At 39.4% G+C, this 17,779-nt stretch overlaps 1 protein-coding gene across 9 annotated transcripts in view; it reads right to left on the reverse strand.

Annotated features, from left to right (window-relative positions):
* The window catches only part of FREM1 (FRAS1 related extracellular matrix 1), a 165,256-nt gene that overhangs the window by 109,957 nt on the left and 37,520 nt on the right, over positions 1-17,779 (reverse strand). For all 9 annotated transcript variants that reach the window (XR_012037985.1, XR_012037986.1, XM_072841396.1 and 6 more), the window contains exons 5-8: positions 17,313-17,509; positions 10,092-10,415; positions 6,942-7,050; positions 3,665-3,796 (exon numbers count right to left, since the gene is read on the reverse strand). Coding sequence is in view for 7 of the 9 variants with exons in the window: in XM_072841396.1 (XP_072697497.1) it covers positions 3,665-3,796; positions 6,942-7,050; positions 10,092-10,415; positions 17,313-17,509 (762 nt within the window). In the remaining 2 variants the exon portion in view is untranslated. The remainder of the gene's footprint in view (positions 1-3,664; positions 3,797-6,941; positions 7,051-10,091; positions 10,416-17,312; positions 17,510-17,779) is intronic.

Below are 17,779 nucleotides of genomic sequence, written 5' to 3' on the forward strand. Positions count from 1 at the left end.
ACATGGAGAGATAAAAACATCCCTTTGAAGAATGAATGGGTTAAACAGGAAATTAAGGAAGAAATAAATATATGGAAAGAAGTGAAAATGAAAACACAACAGTCTAAAGCCTGAAATGCAATGAAAGTGGTCAAAAGAGGGAAGTATCTAACAATATAAGCCTTTCTCAAGAAACAAGAAAAGTCTCAAATACATAACCTAAAAGAGCAACTAAAGCCAGTAGAAGAATGGAAATAAATGATATAGAAACAAACAAACAAAAAATCCACTGTAAAACAGATCAACGAAACCAGGAGCTGGTTCTTTGAAAGAATTAATAAAATTGTTAAGCCCCTTGCCAGACTTATTAAAAAAGAAAATAGAAAGTACACAAATAAATAAAATCACAAATTAGAGAGGAGTGATCATAACCAACACCACAGAAATACAAGTAATCAAAAGAGAATATTATGAAAAATTACATGCCAACAAACAGCAATCTGGAAGAAATGGACAAATTCCTAGAAACATACAAACTGCCAAAACTGAAACAGAAAGAAATAGAAAATTTGAACAGACCCATAACCAGCAAAGAAATTGAATTAGTAATAAAACATCTCCCAACAAATAAAAGTCCAGGGCAAGATGGCTTCCCAGGGGAATTCTATCAGACTTTTAAATTAGAGTTAATACCTATTCTTCTCAAATTGTGCCAAAAAGTAGGAATGGTAAGAAAACGTCCAAACTCCTTCTATAAGACTAGCATTACCTTGATTCCAAAACCAGATAAAGACTGCACTAAAAAAGAGAATTACAGGCCAATATCCCTGATGATGCAAAAATTCTCAACAAGATACTAGCAAGTCAAATCTAACAGTACATTAAAAGAATCAGTCACCATGATTAAGTGAGATTTATTCCTAGGCTGCACTGGTGGTTCAACATTTGCAAATTAGTCAACATAATATACCACATTAATAAAAGAAAGGATAAGAATCATATGATCCTCCCAATAGGTTCAGAAAAAGATTTGACAAAATACAGCATTCATTCTTGATAAATATACTCAACAAAGTAGGGATAGAGGGAACATACCTCAATATCATAAAGACCATATACAAAAGACTCACAGCAAGTATCATCCCTAATGGGGAAAAACTAAAAGCTTTTCCTCTACGATCAGGAACAAGACAAGGATGTCCACTCTGACCATTGTTTTTTTTTTTTTTTTTTTTAAGTGAATTTTTTTTTTATATATATATTTTTTTATTTTTTATTTATTTATGATAGTCAGAGAGAGAGAGAGAGAGAGAGAGAGGCAGAGACATAGGCAGAGGGAGAAGCAGGCTCCATGCACCGGGAGCCTGACGTGGGATTCGATCCCGGGTCTCCAGGATCGCGCCCTGGGCCAAAGGCGGGCGCCAAACCGCTGCGCCACCCAGGGATCCCTGACCATTGTTATTTAACACAGTACTGGAAGTCCTAGCCTCAGCAATCAGACAACAAGAAATAAAAGGCACCCAAATTATCAAGGAAGAAGTCAAACTTTCACTATTTGCAGATGGTTCCATGGAGAAAACTCAAAAGTTTCCACCAAAATATTGCTAGAACTGACAGATGAATTTAGCAAAGTTGTAGGATACAAAATCAAGGTACAGAAATCTGTTGAATTTCTATACACCGATAATGAAGTAGCAGAAAGAGAAATCAAGGAATCAATCCCATTTACAATTGCAAAAAAACCCTAAGATATCTAAGAATAAACCTACGAAAGAGGTACAAGATCTGTACTCTGAAAACTACAGAACACTTATGAAAGAGATTGAAGATAACACAAAGAAATGGAAAAATGTTCCATGCTTATGGACTGGAAGAACAAATATTAAAATATCTATGCTACCCAAAGCAATCAACATATTTGATGCAATCTCCATCAAAATACCACTAGCATTTTTCCCAGAGCTAGAACAAACAATTCTAAAATTTGTATAGAACCACAGAAGACCCTGAATTGCTAAAACAATCTTGAAAGAGAAAAGCAAAACTGGAGGCGTCACAATTCCTGACTTCAAGCTGTATTACAAAGCTGTAATCATCAAGACAGTATGGTACTAGCACAAAAACAGACACACAGATCAATGGAATAGAATAGAAAACACATAAATGGACCCTCAACTCTGTGGTCAGCTAATCTTTAACAAAACAGAAAAGAATATCCAATAGAAAAAAGATAGTCTTTTCAACAATTGGTGTTGGGAAAATTGGACAGTAACATACAAAAGGATGAAAATGGACCACTTTCTTATACCATACACAAAAATCAATTCAAAATGGATGAAAGACCTAAATGTGATACAAGAAACAATCAAAATCCTAGAGGAGAACACAAGCAACAATCTTTTTAACTTCAGTCACAGTAACTTCTTACTAGACGCATCTCCAGAGGCAAAGGAAACAAAAGCAAAAATGAACTATTAGGACTTCATCAAGACAAAAAGCTTCTGCACAGTGAAGGAAACAATCCACAAAACTAAAAGGCAATCTACAGAAAGGGAGAAAATATTTGCAAATGACATATCTGATAAAGGGTTAGTATCTAATATATATAACAAACTTGACACCCAAAAAACATATAATCCACTTAACAAATAGGCATAAGACATGAATAGACATTTTTCCAAAGAAGATCCACAGATGGCCAACAGACACATGAAAAGATGCTCAACATCACTCAACATCAGGGAAATACAAATCAAAACTACAAAGAGATACCACTTCATACCTGTCAAAATGGCTAAAATGAACAACATAAGAAACAGTAGATGTTGGCAAGGATGTGGATAAAGGGGGACCCTCTTGCACTGTTGGTGGGAATACAAACTGGTGTAACCACTCTGGAAAACAGTATTAAGTTTCCCCAAAAAGTTAAAAATAGAACTACCCATGACCCAGCAATTGCACTATGAGGTATTTACTCAATGTATACAAAAATACTGATTTAAAAAAAAAAAAAGAAAAAAATACTGATTCAAAAGGGTATATACACTCTGATGTTTTTAGCAGTATTGTCAACTATAGCCAAATTATGGAAAGAGCCCAAATGTCCACCGACTGATGGATAAAGAAGTTGTGTACACACAATGGTGTGGTATACACACACATACACAAACACACACACACACACACTGGAATAATACTCAGCCATCTTGGCAAGAATGACATCTTGTCATTCGCAATGACATGGATGGAGCTAGAGTATATTATGCTAAGCAAAATAAGTCAATCAGAGAAAGACAAATACCATATGATTTCACTCACATGTGGAATATAAGAAACAAAACATGAACATGGGGGGGGGAAAGAGAGGGAAGGAAACATTAAGAAACTCTTAACTATAGAGAACAAACTGAGGGTTAATGGAGGGGAGGTAGGTGGAGGATGGTATTAAGGAAGACACTTGTGATGAGCACTGGATGTTATATGTAATTAATGAATCATTAAATTCTACTTCTAAACCAATATTACACTATATGTTAATCAACTAGAATTTAAATTAAAACTTGGGAGAAAAAAAGAGAAAGAAATGAGGACCAAAAGATGCTATGTACATCCTGTTAAATATGATTTGCCTTTGGAGAGACTATTTCTTGGGTTCTCTTCTAGGTTAGAGAGGCTGATATTTCACCTCTGAGTGTAAGTTGTCCATGCTGCAGGCCGCCCACGGTGACCAGCTGGACAGCATGGATGTCATCATTGTCGACAATCTGAAACTGTTCCCAAGTGATGGCCCGAGATTGCCCCTCTAGAAGACTCAGACCTACAAGAGAAAATAGAAAACTGTCCTGAAAGTTCTATGACATGCCAACATGCCTATTTTAAGACAAGATTAATGAATTTTCACTCACAAAACTAGCTGAAAATTGTATCTTTGAAAGCTTTTCAAGAAATTGGAATTTAGCTTTTATTTTTGGTAATATTTTCTTTTTCTAAGATTTATTTATTTATTTATTTATTTATTTATTTATTTATTTATTTATTTGAGAGAAAGAGTGCAGAAGGGAGAACCAGAAGGAGAAGTAGAGGGAGAGGGAAACTCAAGCAAACTCCACACTCAGCATAGAGCCCTATGTGGGGCTCAATCTCATGACCCTGAGATCATGACCTGAGCTGAAGCCAAGAGTCAGACATTTAACCAACTGCACCACCCAGGTGCAGGAAAATATACTTTTCATACTATTAACTCCAATCTGACAACTGGTTCCTTATATATCCATTGGAGGCATGGTGATGCCAGAGTATAAATATTAAAGGAAAGAATAGATGTTCTCAGTGTTCTCTCATTCAAAAATGTCCACAAGGAATTTTTCAAAGATGGCATCCAGGTAATTTTAGCGAGCAAAAGAATCAGAAGAGCTTTTACATGTGAGTTAAGAGTACAAGAGTAGCTCACAGGACAGAGAATGTAAAGTGGTTAAATGTGCAAATATGGAGCTACTACGCCAGGGGAGTGTTTAAGGGTATTAGACATGAAGTGTCTGACACTTTGCAATGAGGACTGAATTTAACTAAAGGAAATGCAATAAAATCTTCTCCTTGGACCCAGCATGCTGGAGGGTAATTGCTACTCAGAGCAGCAAGAATACAGATCCTGGCTGGAACACTCCAGTTAAAACAGGGAGCTGAGCATCACCAACCATTCCCATTATTCAGTAGATCCGGGAGTTGACAGATTACAAAGAATCTTAAAAGGGAGCAAAGCTTTTTAAGGAACCAAGTAGATAAAACTTAGAGGCAGTATATGGATGGACTGGGTTACACTCCCTTTCAAACCTGCCCAGCTTTCCCTGCCTCCCTGGCTGTGACCATGTGCCCCCTTTCCTGCAACAGCAGGCCCACAAGGGTCCCCAGAGTCCCCACAATTATAAAGTTCTGGCTGCCACCTTTGCCTCATCTACTGATATGGCTGGTTGGCTCAACCATTCTCTTCGGCAAGGGCCAGGTTTTGGCATGACTTACCCTTGTGACCATGGCCAGGTCCTACACCAGGGGACACATTGAGTTTGTGTAGTAGTCACAAAGAGGGGCCAGGTAGCACATCATGGACATGTGGCGAGTCGACATCCATTGAGGCAAACTGACCACAGTGAGACAGGAGATGGAAAGCAGCTAAGAGAGAGACTATTCACCCCTCCCCCATCCCACCCCTGACTGACCACACACAGTGGTTCCATCTCCTTCTGGAGACACCAGCATGGCTAACAATCAACTTCACTTTCTCATAAACTTTGTCATGCCACCTTTTTATTTGTTCCCCACAATTTCCTTTTCCTCTTCTTGTTTTCAGTATAGGGTTAGTGCATATGACCTGCCTCAAGGACTGCTGGCTAGGGAACTTGGGATAGGACATACAGTATGAAGAAGGAGAGAGAGAGAAAGAAAAGGGGGGGAAGAAGGGATGGAGGAAGAAAAGAAAGAAAGAAGGGAGGAAAGAAGGGAGAAAGGACAAGCACTTATAAATAATTTCTGTTAAGGGCGCCTGGGTGCCTCAATTGGTGAAGCATCTTATTACTCTTTGTCTTGGTTCAGGTCTTGACCTCAGGGTCATGAGTTCAAGCCCCACACTGGGCTCCATGCTGGGTGTGGAGCCTACTTAAAAATTTAAAAAAAAAAAAAAAAAAGAATCTCTATGACTGTGACTGGTAATAAGGGTTTTGAAGCCAAGAGTGTATGGCACAGCACAGTACCAGGCATCATGGGAGACAGCAGAAGAGCAAACAAGAAGACTAGAAGTATATACAGCAAAATATTAACAGTGGTTCTGTCTTCATGGTGGTAATAAATGATTTTATTGATTCATTACTGTTTCATTCATTTACTCATTAATATCCATTCATCATTGTTACCATCATTATTATTATTACCCATTCATTCATTCCTATTGTTTAATACACTTTCCAAGTTTTCAATGACGAACATATATTAAGTTCATAATAGGTAAAAATTCATTTTAAAAAAGATTCTCATATCCAAATAGCCAAAACCAGATTTTGAGCTCTCTTAACCAGCTTGAGTTTTACAGATAATACAGAGTATTAAATCTTTATGCTCAAGCAGTAATCCACTTAATATGTGATCATTACTGAACTTCATGTTATCAATTCCTTCTTTTCTTTCATTATCCCTCTTACAGAGGTAGAATGGGACGTAGAATCTGCAAGACTGCTCAATCCATGTTCTCCACACACCTGAAGCTCACACACATACAAACATGTGTGTGGGTACCCTCGTGCAAGGGCATGTGAGTGAGTGTGTGTGTGTATGTAAGCCACAACCTGAGGACTTAAATCAGACACAAATATTTTCCCCTTAACAGAGCCTACCACCATCACTTATAAGTATGTTTTGAATGCTATCAATGGGATCAGTGGGAAAGGAGAAAATCTTCATTCACATTCCCCATTTACATCTGATCTAAATATACACATTGCATTATAAGACCACTCACAAGTGACCTTCTTTTAAAACAAAGCAGTTAAAGCTCTTATTCATGTATTATGGCATCCTTGCATGTCCTAAAAACAGGACAATGAATTAGTCTACAGCTTCCTTTCTTTCCTCTGAATAGTCAGAGTTGGAGACTTTTTCTCTCTATGTCCAACTATAGTTTAATATCACAAAGAGTCACTTTTTTGCCTCATTCAGTTGAAAGGTGTCCTTCTGGCTTATTTCCTACAAAGGAAAAACTTGGCTTCACCACACAGGAATCCTGGATTTAAATTTCTCACCCTGCCAGTAGGAAAAACAAAACAAAACAAAAACAACCATCTGATTCCCTTAACTTGTCTGGGTTTCAGTTGCTTCATGTGTGAAATGGGAAGAAAACAACCTTTCTTTCCCAACCCATAAACTTTCCTGCCTTCCCTTCAGGGCTATGTTGCTTGACGCCCTATACTGAGTTTCACCTGTGTTCCAGGACACTCTCGGGGCATTTGTATCTGCTGTTCTGATGGAGATGTGGACCGTAATAGGCGCACTCCTTTCAAAGAAGAAGTCGTAAACCTCCACCTCCACCTGTAAACAAACAGTTGCATAAGAATCACACATTGACAATTTATAGCATAAAATACCATTATTCCCTGGGGTATACACTATACACCACAGATGGAGGCAAAACAGATTTAGGTTTCTGCTGTTGCCTGATCCCTCTTTTTAAACAATTTACTTATTTATTTTAGAGACAGAGAGTGAGAGAGAGAGAGAAAGAAAGAGAGAGAGAGCAGGGGGAGGGGATGTGGGGGGAGAGAAGCAGACTCCCCGCTGAGTATGGAGCCCAACACAGGGCTCCATCTCACAACCCTGAGATCATGACCTGAGCTGAAATCAAGAGTTAGATGCTTAATGGACTGAACCACCCAGGTGCCCCACCTGATCTCATTTTTGGCAACCTGAGCTCACAATTTCAGGCTCTAGATCTTATTCCTTAGTTAACAGTATTTTTAAATTTTCCTTTCCATAAAAGAAGCTTTTAACCTGAAAGCAAATATGCTGGAGAAAGATTCCTGCAATTGCTCAGGAGACCAGCATCAGACCAATCCAGCTCTTTCAAAGGCATAGGGTCTAGAGCAGTGGATTTTAACTGAGGGAGACTTTGTTCCCCCCACCCCCACCCCAGGAGACATTTGGGAATAGCTGGAGACATTTCTGGTCTCAAAAGTGGGTATTCATGGTGGGTGGTACTACTGACCACTAATAGTGGATAGAGGCCAGGGATGCTCCATGCACAGGACAGACCCCACAATATAGAATTATCCAGTGCAAAATGCCAATGTACTGCCTGTAAGAGACCCTGGTCCAGAGGCATCTATCTCTCCAAATATAGTTTTAAATATCCAGATTTTATTTGCCTCCATGAAATCCATCAGTAATAAATGGTGCTATATGATATGGTATTTTTAAAGATTTTATTTATTTATTTATTTATTTATTTATTTATTTATTTATTTATTTATTTATTTGAGAGAGAGAGCCCGAGCAGGGGTTGAGGGGAGGCAGGGAGTGAGGGGCAGAAGGAAGAGAAGTTTTGAACCTTATTATGTGTTATGCACACATTGCATGAGATGCTGACATAGGAGGATAACGTATAACACAGAAATGGAAGGCATATGCCTACTTTTGAAAAATGTCCATTTGACAATGATGTCCATTTGGTCATCAGAGAGGATAAATGATCAAATGGCAACATATCAGCAAATACTACCAACAAAAGAAAGAGATTCAAGACTGCCAAAGTAACAGACTGAAAATGAAACCATACCCAGGTGGAGATGTCTTTTGGAGATGTAATGTAAATATCTATTAGGTCGAGCCATATAAAATCATATGTCACATGCTCACTAAGAAACACTGTTCTCAAACCAACAGAGTACCTAATAAAATGAGTTTGAATTTTCATGGCTGAAAGAACGGACCACCTTGGCATTACAGTCCTCGGAAGGGTTGGCCATTGTTCTGCTCTCAGCGGTCCCACTCCAGGTGGCTGAAAGAGCCGAGGGCTTCCAACCCACATAATCTGCAAAGCATCTAATCGCCACTGAGAAAATTAAAAAGTCACCTTCTAACAACAACAACAACAACAAAATCACATATTTGGACAGGTTCTGCTTTAAGATTACATTATACAATGCTGGAAAAGACACATGAAGCAGCCTGAGTAGCTGTGCTTTATTTATGAGTTCAGGGTAAAACCAGACGTCTAAAGAGAAATTACTTTATAATATGGAAGGAATGAGAAGTGAGAGCAAGAAAGAAAAAAACAGCTGTCACTTACTATTATGAAAAAAAAAAAAAAAAAAAAGCAAAGGGCAAAGCATGGCATTTACAGCCTGAAGTCTTTTGTCTGCCCTGGAGGCTAAATGCTGAAAATGCCTAAATTAGATGGAGGACAATTTGGAACCCCAGGGATGCTCATTTTCCTTAATAAACCTGAAGTCAAGTCTGTATCAATCTGCTCATTTAAACTTTCCATCCTGTTCATGTTCAAATCAACTTGCTGGTAGGTAAGTTTGGTAAGGGTTATTACGCACAGACTGTAAGCAGCTGTTCTCAACTCCCATCCAAAACAAAGATGAAAGAGCCTGGAATAGCAGCAGAAAGTACTTAGATTAGACAGAAAGAGGACTTTTCTGACAGGAAAGTGTTTGATAGGGAAATTAGTTCTCCAAAGAGATTATAGAATCTCCTACCTGGAGTCAGTGTTACTCATTAAAATTTAGGATCCCAGTAAAACACTCCTCCAAACAAGAGGGAATAGAATTTATTAATGAGGGGCACTTGGGTGGCACAGGGGGTTGAGTGACCTGAGCTCAGCTCAGGTCATAATCTTGGGTTCATGGGATCGAGCTCCAAATTGGACTCCACACTCAGCATGAGGTCTGCTTGAGATTCTCTCTCCCTCTCCCTCTCCCTACCCCTCCAACTTGTGCTCTCTCTCTCAAATGAATAAATATTTTTTTAAAACAGAGTTTGTTAGTGAAAGGATTGTGGACAGAGTCATCTCTAACTTCCATGGTCTATGTATTGTAGAAAGGACATTAAGGACACAAGAGTTCTCAAACTGGTGAGCTCTGGGCCAAATGTGGCCCTCAGACATACAATTTTGTAGCTGCCACAATATGTTTTAGAACTTTTTGTTTGTTTGTTTTAGAACTTTTAATATGTATTCCACATTTAGAAATTGAAACATTTTCACAAAAAAACTTACAGATTTCCAACTCCTCTGAAAGAACAAGAGCTAAGGCTACCCTGGGTGTGTCCATATTTGTCTGTTTTCAAACAGGGCAGCAATCACCTGAGCTTGGGTGCAGCTGCCTCCGAAGCTGCAGCTCTTTCTTCTGCTCCCCACAGTCTCCGTTCCCCACCCCCTAACCCGTGGGTTTATTAACTTGCATCACCTGGCTCCTCTTGGCATCTGAGTGTGGCCCAGATTTACAGTGATTGATTCTCCTCTGAGGCACTGACCCTACAAACTAGACTGAAGGTGAGGGGAAGTGGCCTCCCTCTCCAATAACTCTGGAAACCAAATAGGCTGACGCTCTGTCTCCTTTTTTTCTTACCTCGTAATGTCTCCGCACAGAATGGCTGCTATTCGGTGGTTGATAGGCTATCTGCAGGTCACTGAGATCTTTCCAGGTGAATGAGGAGACCGGTCTGGTGTGATCCCAGAGATGAGTCACGTAGCCCTGGAGTGGCGCTTTAGTAATGTTAAACACCAGCAAGGACTTCGGGGTCTCGTCCTCTTCACAATCCAGAACGGATGTAGTCAAAGAGGTCAGGATGAACTGATCCACTTCCAGAGTAAACATGGCCATGAACGCAGCCCTTGGAATCTGATTAGGAATGCCAGGTCTGATATAGACGGGCAACCACGCCCTCTCTGACTTTTGAAGGGGAAAGAAAATACAAAGGGGAAGTAATATGAATGAAGCTATCACATACATGGTTAATAGTATGGTGTGTCCGGAAATGACTTGAAGCCTGGCTGCACATTAGAATCGTTGCAGTTTTAAACATATACTGATGCCCAAGCTCCATCTCTGCAGGTTCTAATTTAATTGTTCCCCAAAAGGGACCAGAAAATTGGTATTTTTAAAGTTCTCCGGTGAGTCTAATATGTAGCCAGGGTTGAAAAGGGATATTCATTTTGGCATCAGAAGGAGCTGTCCTGGGATGCTTGGGTGGCTCAGTCAGTTAAGCACCTGCCTTTGGCTCAGGTCATGATCCCAGGGTCCTGGGATGGAGCCACAAATTGGGGTCCCTGCTCCATGGTGGGGGGGGGGGTTGCTTCTCCCTCTACCCCTGCTCTTTCTCTCTCTTCTAACAAAATCTTTAAAAAAGAAAAAAGGAAGTAACTGCCCTTTGACACTGTCTCTAGCACTTATGATTTGTGTGATTTTATTTAAACAGGATATTTAACTCCTAAATATTTTCCCCCCATTTGTAACATGGAAATAGTGAACCCCCAAGGATTAACCCCCAAGGATTAAGTGAGATAGCCAAAGTAAAGCACTCTGCAGTGCCTGGCACATGCTACCAACCTCCTCTGGCTGCTGTACCCACTTCCTGTCATATGGTTTTAAAGATGGCTAAGGCAAGATGAAGGGAAATGTCTCTATAACTCAGTACTCATGCAACTGAAGGATGGTGGCTCGGTTGTCTAGTTACTTAAGACCCTGAGTCCCCAAGTGAGGAGTAGGTAATTTAAAAAAGTTACCAGTCAGGCTAGAAATGCATCCTCCTCAAATGAGAGAGCTATGAGCAAAAGGCCCCAGTAATGAGAATCTCCAGAGAAACCAGGAAATTGCATCTTGGAATCTGAGGTGTCAACAGGTGCTATGAGAAAGAATCCTCAGAGCAGAAGATGCTGGTTATCATGGGACTGTTAAGAACAACACTAAATGATAAGAGTCACATCCAATATCCTGAACACTGGACATTGGACTAGAAGTTGTAATCTATATATAACAAAATGTTGAAAATGGAATTTTTTTTGGCTCAGTCTCAACTTAAGTTCCAATGAAAGAAATATCAGATATCAAAGTGAATGTGATACCAATACTCTAGGAAGAATTTATAAACGCAAACTGTCTGGAACTGGTCTAGAACCCTCTCACCCACTAGAAGAACAGAAAAGGGTTGAGAAGGGTAAGAGAAAAATCTATTTGTAAAGAAGACCGCTTTGCTATGCTGAGTTACTCCCTCCATCCCCAACCTCACATACCCCCATGGAGGGGAAAGGTGGGCAATGCTACCTCTGTCTCACTTGTCAGGAGAGAAGTTTCCTTAAGGCCAGCCTTACAATGTATCTTTCACAGATAAGAACACAAGGGACTGATGCTGGGCTCTTACAGGAGTAAGCCAAGTGGCCAGACACAGAAGAATAATGGTGCTTCTTCTGGGATCTCCCTATAGTCCTTGTTTGTGGCAGAAGAAAATATATGAGAGTTCCCAGATATGGGCAAGTGGGACAGAGGATTGGTCTGGAGTCATCCTGGACTCTGACCTTTTGGGTACATCCATGAGAAGCCAAAGAATCCCAGCAGCAGGCCGCTGAAGGTGGAAATCATCCTAGAGCTGTGGGAGGAATTGCAAGTGAATATTCAGGCAAGAAATGCAATGAGATCATTTCTCAGGAAATGAGATCCACCGGAAAGAGACCTCCAGGATGGGGGAATCCCCAGAGAAATCAAAATTTGTTCTGGAGACAAAGAATCAGCTGGAAACACTTGCCAGAATTATACAGCATGACGTCATATTCTATCAGTTTCTGATCAAAACCCTCTCTCCCCAATGCTCCCCACAAAGCACCCATCCCAAGACCATAAGTTCTGAAACTAGCCAGCAAAACTCAGAAGAGAGAAGAGGAACAAAGAGAAAAGGAAATCAACTCCTCTCCTCTCCCACTGCATGCTTAATGAAGACAAATTAATGATATGCTGAGACATCTCAGTGTTTAAAGTATCTATTCTTTACATGCCATTTAAAAAAAAACATTTAAAGGGGTGCCTAGGTGGCTCAGTTAAGCATCAGACTCTTGATCTCAGTTCAGCTCTTGGTCTCAGCTCAGGTCTTGATCTCAGGGTCATGAGTTCAAGCCCTAGATTGGGCTCCATGCTGGATGTGGAGCCTACTTAAAAAGAAATTATTTAAAGAGTAATAATTTTGAAAATTCATGAATGGGAAAATCACTGTATGTAAGGACTGGTGCTGAACAGCAAGACCATTTAAGCCTAGAGTTAAGCCTAAAGAAAGATGTTATTTTAAACATCTTAACAAAATGGAGAGAAGTGTCAAAAGAGCTTATTTGAAATAAAAGATAGATGATTTAAAAAATAACAGGTATGGGACACCTGGATGGCTCAATGGTTGAACATCTGATCCAGGGTCCTGGGATTGAGTCCCACATCGGGCTCCCCGCAGGGAGCCTGCCTCTCCCTCTGCATGTGTCTCTGCCTCTCTCTGCGTCTCTCATGAATAAATAAATAAATATTTTAAAAAAGAAATAACAGGGATAACAACCAAATGCCAGAGCTAAAATTGCAGATTGTATAAACAAAGCCTGGAAGGTGGGCAATCACCAGGAGAAAGGATAAATAGGATCACTCTTCATCATATATAGGAAGGACCTAAGGGACCTCATTTCATTTTTTATCTTAAGTGTTAAAAAAACAAGTTAAACAATGCTTTAAGTTTTGGAAATAAATCCCAGTAAAACATAAAATGGGATAAAAGACTCTCAGATGAGTGAAGGAAAAGGCATAGAAAATATAATCTCTATTGTAAGATGATTTTTTTTATTAGCCAGAAAGCATAAAACAAGATAATAGGGGCACCTCGGTGGCTCCATTGGTTAAGCATCTGCCTTCAGTTCAGGTCATGATCCCAGGTTCCTGGGACTGAGCTCCGCATTGGGCTCCCTGCTCAGTGAGGAGTCTGTTTCTCCCTCTGTCCCTCCCCCAACTTGTGCTCACGCTCTCATTCCTCTCTCTCTCTCTCAAATAAATAAAATGTTTAAAAAATAAAAAGATGATAGAAAAAAATACATAGCCATTGTAAAACTATAGCTTATATTCCCATGTTCAAGACAAATATTCTGAAATTATATCTCTAATTACATGTGTCTTATAGGAGAGACATTTAAAATAAAATTACGGGGATCCCTGGGTGGCGCAGTGGTTTGGCGCCTGCCTTTGGCCCAGGGCGCGATCCTGGAGACCCGGGATCGAATCCCACATCAGGCTCCCGGTGCATGGAGCCTGCTTCTCCCTCTGCCTATGTCTCTGCCTCTCTCTCTCTCTCTCTCTGTGACTATCATAAATAAATAAAAATTTTAAAAAAAAATTTAAAAAAATAAAAAAAATAAAATAAAATAAAATTACATACAAAGATTAAAAGTAAAAGGTTGATCAAAAGTTATCATGTAAAGAAAAAAGCAGATGACCATAGTACTTTCAAAGAAAGATGAATCAAGGCAAAAAAACATTAAAAAAGAACAGTGTGGGTAGTTAAATGATAAAATATATGACAAAGATTATTATAAGAAGCATTATACTTAATATTATACTGGCCAAACTAGTGGAGAATAGAGCAAAAATAAGAGGACTAATTCCTGAAAAAGAAAGGACAAAATTATCATCATTACCGAGAGATATAATTAGGTCTTCAAAGGCTCAAAGAACTTAAAAATTCTTAGAATAATTGAATTCAAGAAAGAAGCCAGATAAAAGAAAATTATACCAAAAAATAGTTTTCCCATTTATCATCAGTAACCAATGAGAAGATAAAATGAAGGTGGAAAGTGTTTATTCACAGTAATTTCCCAAAAGCAAACTGCCTAGGACTGGACTTATTAGGTATGCTCAACTTACATGAAGAAAACTGCAAATTTTACAGAAACATATCAAAGAATGTTTGCTTAGATGAAGTGAGGCCCCTCATTTCTGGATGAGAAGGCTCAATATGGTAAATGCTCTAATATTCCAATTATTTCCAAAATACTTTATAGTTATGATCCAATTCCGATAAAAAAAATACTTAGGGCCTTTTCTTTAATGAATATAAATGGATTAATTCTTTATTGAGAACTAAGATTAGGTGAGAATGGATAAGAAAACGTTGAAGATAAGTAATAAGGAAGAACTTGCCTGTAAAATATTAAAGTGTATTATTGACCTTTTAGATTTAGGATAACTGATACTGGCACAGGAATAAGGTGGTAAATCTAAGGAACAAAAGAGCTAGACTTGAAATCGTATACGTTAACACCTTTCTATACAATAGAAGCAACAAAAATCAATGAGAAACAGAAATCCTTATTCAACAAATAGTGCTGAAAATTTTGGCTATTTGAGAAAAAAAAACCTGTTCCGTGTTTCACAGTATGCTAAAATTCATTTCAGATTGATTTAAAAGGCTAATGTAAACAAGAAAACCTTAAGAATCTAGAAGAAATTATGGATGAAATAGTCATTTAGTCACTTGATGAGGCTGGACTGTACAAGCAAAAAAATAATAAAATGACAATATTTTAAAACTTCAAATATAGTATAAGTTCAGATCCATAAGGCAAATCCAGCACTGGTGCAAACGACTCCTTACCATGAGTGTGTGTATGTGTGTGTGCATAAAGTGGAAGAAATAGAACCTATTTTGCTTTCTGACTTTTTAAAAAAGTATTCTCCACAGTGAACATATTACTTTGATATCCATAAAAGAATGTGTTTTATGGCATGCCAAATTGACTATGGAGTGGGTTAATTAATAAAACAAGAAGGTCATTTTAAGGGGTAAAATGGCAAACTGATCTAAAAATAGAAACAAATAATACCCTAACTCAGTATAGAGAGGTAAAAAAGAAAAATCTGTTCAGGAAGAAAAATGAGCCTAATTTTTTAATGGAGGTAAGATAGCAATAAAAGTGAAGTTTTGGGGCTTCTGGGTGGCTCAGTCAGTTAAGCATCTGACTCGATTTTGGCTTGAGTTGTGATCTCAGGTCCTGAGATTGAGCCCTGCATCAGGCAGACTCTGCACTGAGCATGGAGCCTGCTTGAGATTGTCGCTTTTGTTCTCTGTGGTCCCACACTCCCCCACTCTCTCCCTCTCTCTCAAAATAAAATAAATTAAAAAATATTTTTGTGTCAAAAAGATGAGAAGACATCTACTAATAGTTAGACCTAGAATTTAGTCTTGACTCAGTCATAAAACGGCCGTGTATGTACGGGCACAGTATGCACTTTCTCTGACCACCACCACACAACAAGACGTTTGGGCTAGGCCAGTTATTCCCAAACATAGCTGATGATCCATTTTTTCCTAGGTCACTTTTTTAGCTAGCAAAATATGCACAGTACTAACTATGTACCAGGCTTCATGACAAGTGCTTTATAAGTATTATCTCATTTATTTCTCTCAATTACCCTAAGAAGTAGATTCTATTATCTCCATCTTAAGATTTTTTAAATGAGGCATAAAATTCATGGTCAAAAGCTAGTTAATCAGACATTTGAGCCCAGGCAAACTGGGCCCAGTGTTCATGCTCTTAGCTGTCGATGTTAGGCTCAGAAATCTATCCTTTAAAATTCATCAAGTGATTTGCCTAATCAATTTGACCAGACCATCTCAAAGTTGGTTTTTTTTTTCATCTCAACTCTAAAATTCTCTGATCCTGTCTTGTCATTTTCTTATCATGTTTTATCTTATCAATTCTGTGGGAGTGACAGTGTTCCCTAATCTGAGTTTCTTGGGAGAAATCCTGTGAGAAGCCAAATTTTGAAAGATGGAGGTCTTTCATGAATGTAATCTTTTTTTTTTTTTAAGATTTTATTTATTTACTCATGAGAGACACACGGAGAGAGACGCAGAGACACAGGCAGAGAGAGAAGCAGGCTCCACACAGGGAGCCCAATGTGGGACTAGATCCCAGGACTCCAGGATCATGCCCTGGGCCGAAGGCAGGCACTAAACCGCTGAGCCACCCAGGCTGCCCTCATGAATGTAATCTTGGATCATTTTATACCAGCACAAAATCCAAGCTGTTTCAACTGGTACATAGTTGCCCCACTCACCCAAATAAACAAATTATACAGTGTATAAATCAGTTGAGTAGCGTGTTAAATATTTCATATAAACTGATTTCATCTTCTACCTTCATTTCAGTGTGAAGAGATTAACAAGAGGAAAGGGCAGGAGGACAATTTAACTGAAACTGAAAGATAGAGAAGGCTGTAGGGGACCTGTCTCCTTGATGACCTGGTCTTCCATCTCAGAGCCTGGAAGAGGGAAAAGGATATAATCTGCTATGCCCATAATAATGAAACTGAGCCTCTCCTTGCTCCCTGTTTCCTGTGGCCTTGCTGGTTGACGTGTGGGCCCCATGATTCTTCTAACGGTGAAAAGAGGTTCAAACAAAGAAGGAGTGAATGAAGCCTCAAAGAGAGGGTGCTACAAAAGACCATATGACAAGCTAAAGAACACTGAAGGAGAGGAGAAAGAAGGATAGCATGGTTGGCCCCAGCCCTTCCTCCATTGCCTTAGTGTTGGCAAAGCTAGAAGAGAGCCAGCGACAAGAAATCGTACACTGATATTCTGCACATAGCTCTGGGGTTAAGCACTTGCTGGCAAAATCAACAAGCCTGAAGTTCTAGTTCTATTAAGGGGAGTCCCACCCATAATAGGGGAGAAACTGTCCGTGGCACGGCAGCCAACATGAGCACCACCATGGAAGTGGCTCTCTTGCAGCAGGTCATCCTAGGACACAGACACATAACCCCCAGTTCTACCTTGTATACGATTTTGCTCCTGCCATCTGTGAGGTCCACCTGGATGGAGATGTAGTCGATGTTGGGAGAAGGGGGATCTGTGTGTTGATAATGAAGCCCCATCAACAGGAACTCCTCACAGCTCACATTGACACTTCCCATTTTCTTCAGTCCCAGGGCACAGCTTCCACCTGGACACCTCAGCTCTGTTCCCAGTTCTAGAATGTTCAGCAACTGAGTTGAGACAGTCACTAGAGCATGATTGTAAAATTAAAAAACCAATCCTCCCTCCCATGGATACTGACTCCCTCTCACTGCCTCAAGAATACCCACACATACCCTCTAATCATTCAAGGAGGGGGTTGGCATTACTCTACAACCCCTGAATTTCTTTTCCTGAGAAGAATGTTTGACCAGTTGTCTCCTGAGCTCCCTGCCCACCAAAAGTTACACTGAGAGAAAAGTAATAAAATATGTGTTCTGATGAC

The sequence above is a fragment of the Canis lupus genome, chromosome 10 (genome assembly GCF_048164855.1).
Source record: "Canis lupus baileyi chromosome 10, mCanLup2.hap1, whole genome shotgun sequence".
NCBI lineage: Eukaryota > Metazoa > Chordata > Mammalia > Carnivora > Canidae > Canis > Canis lupus.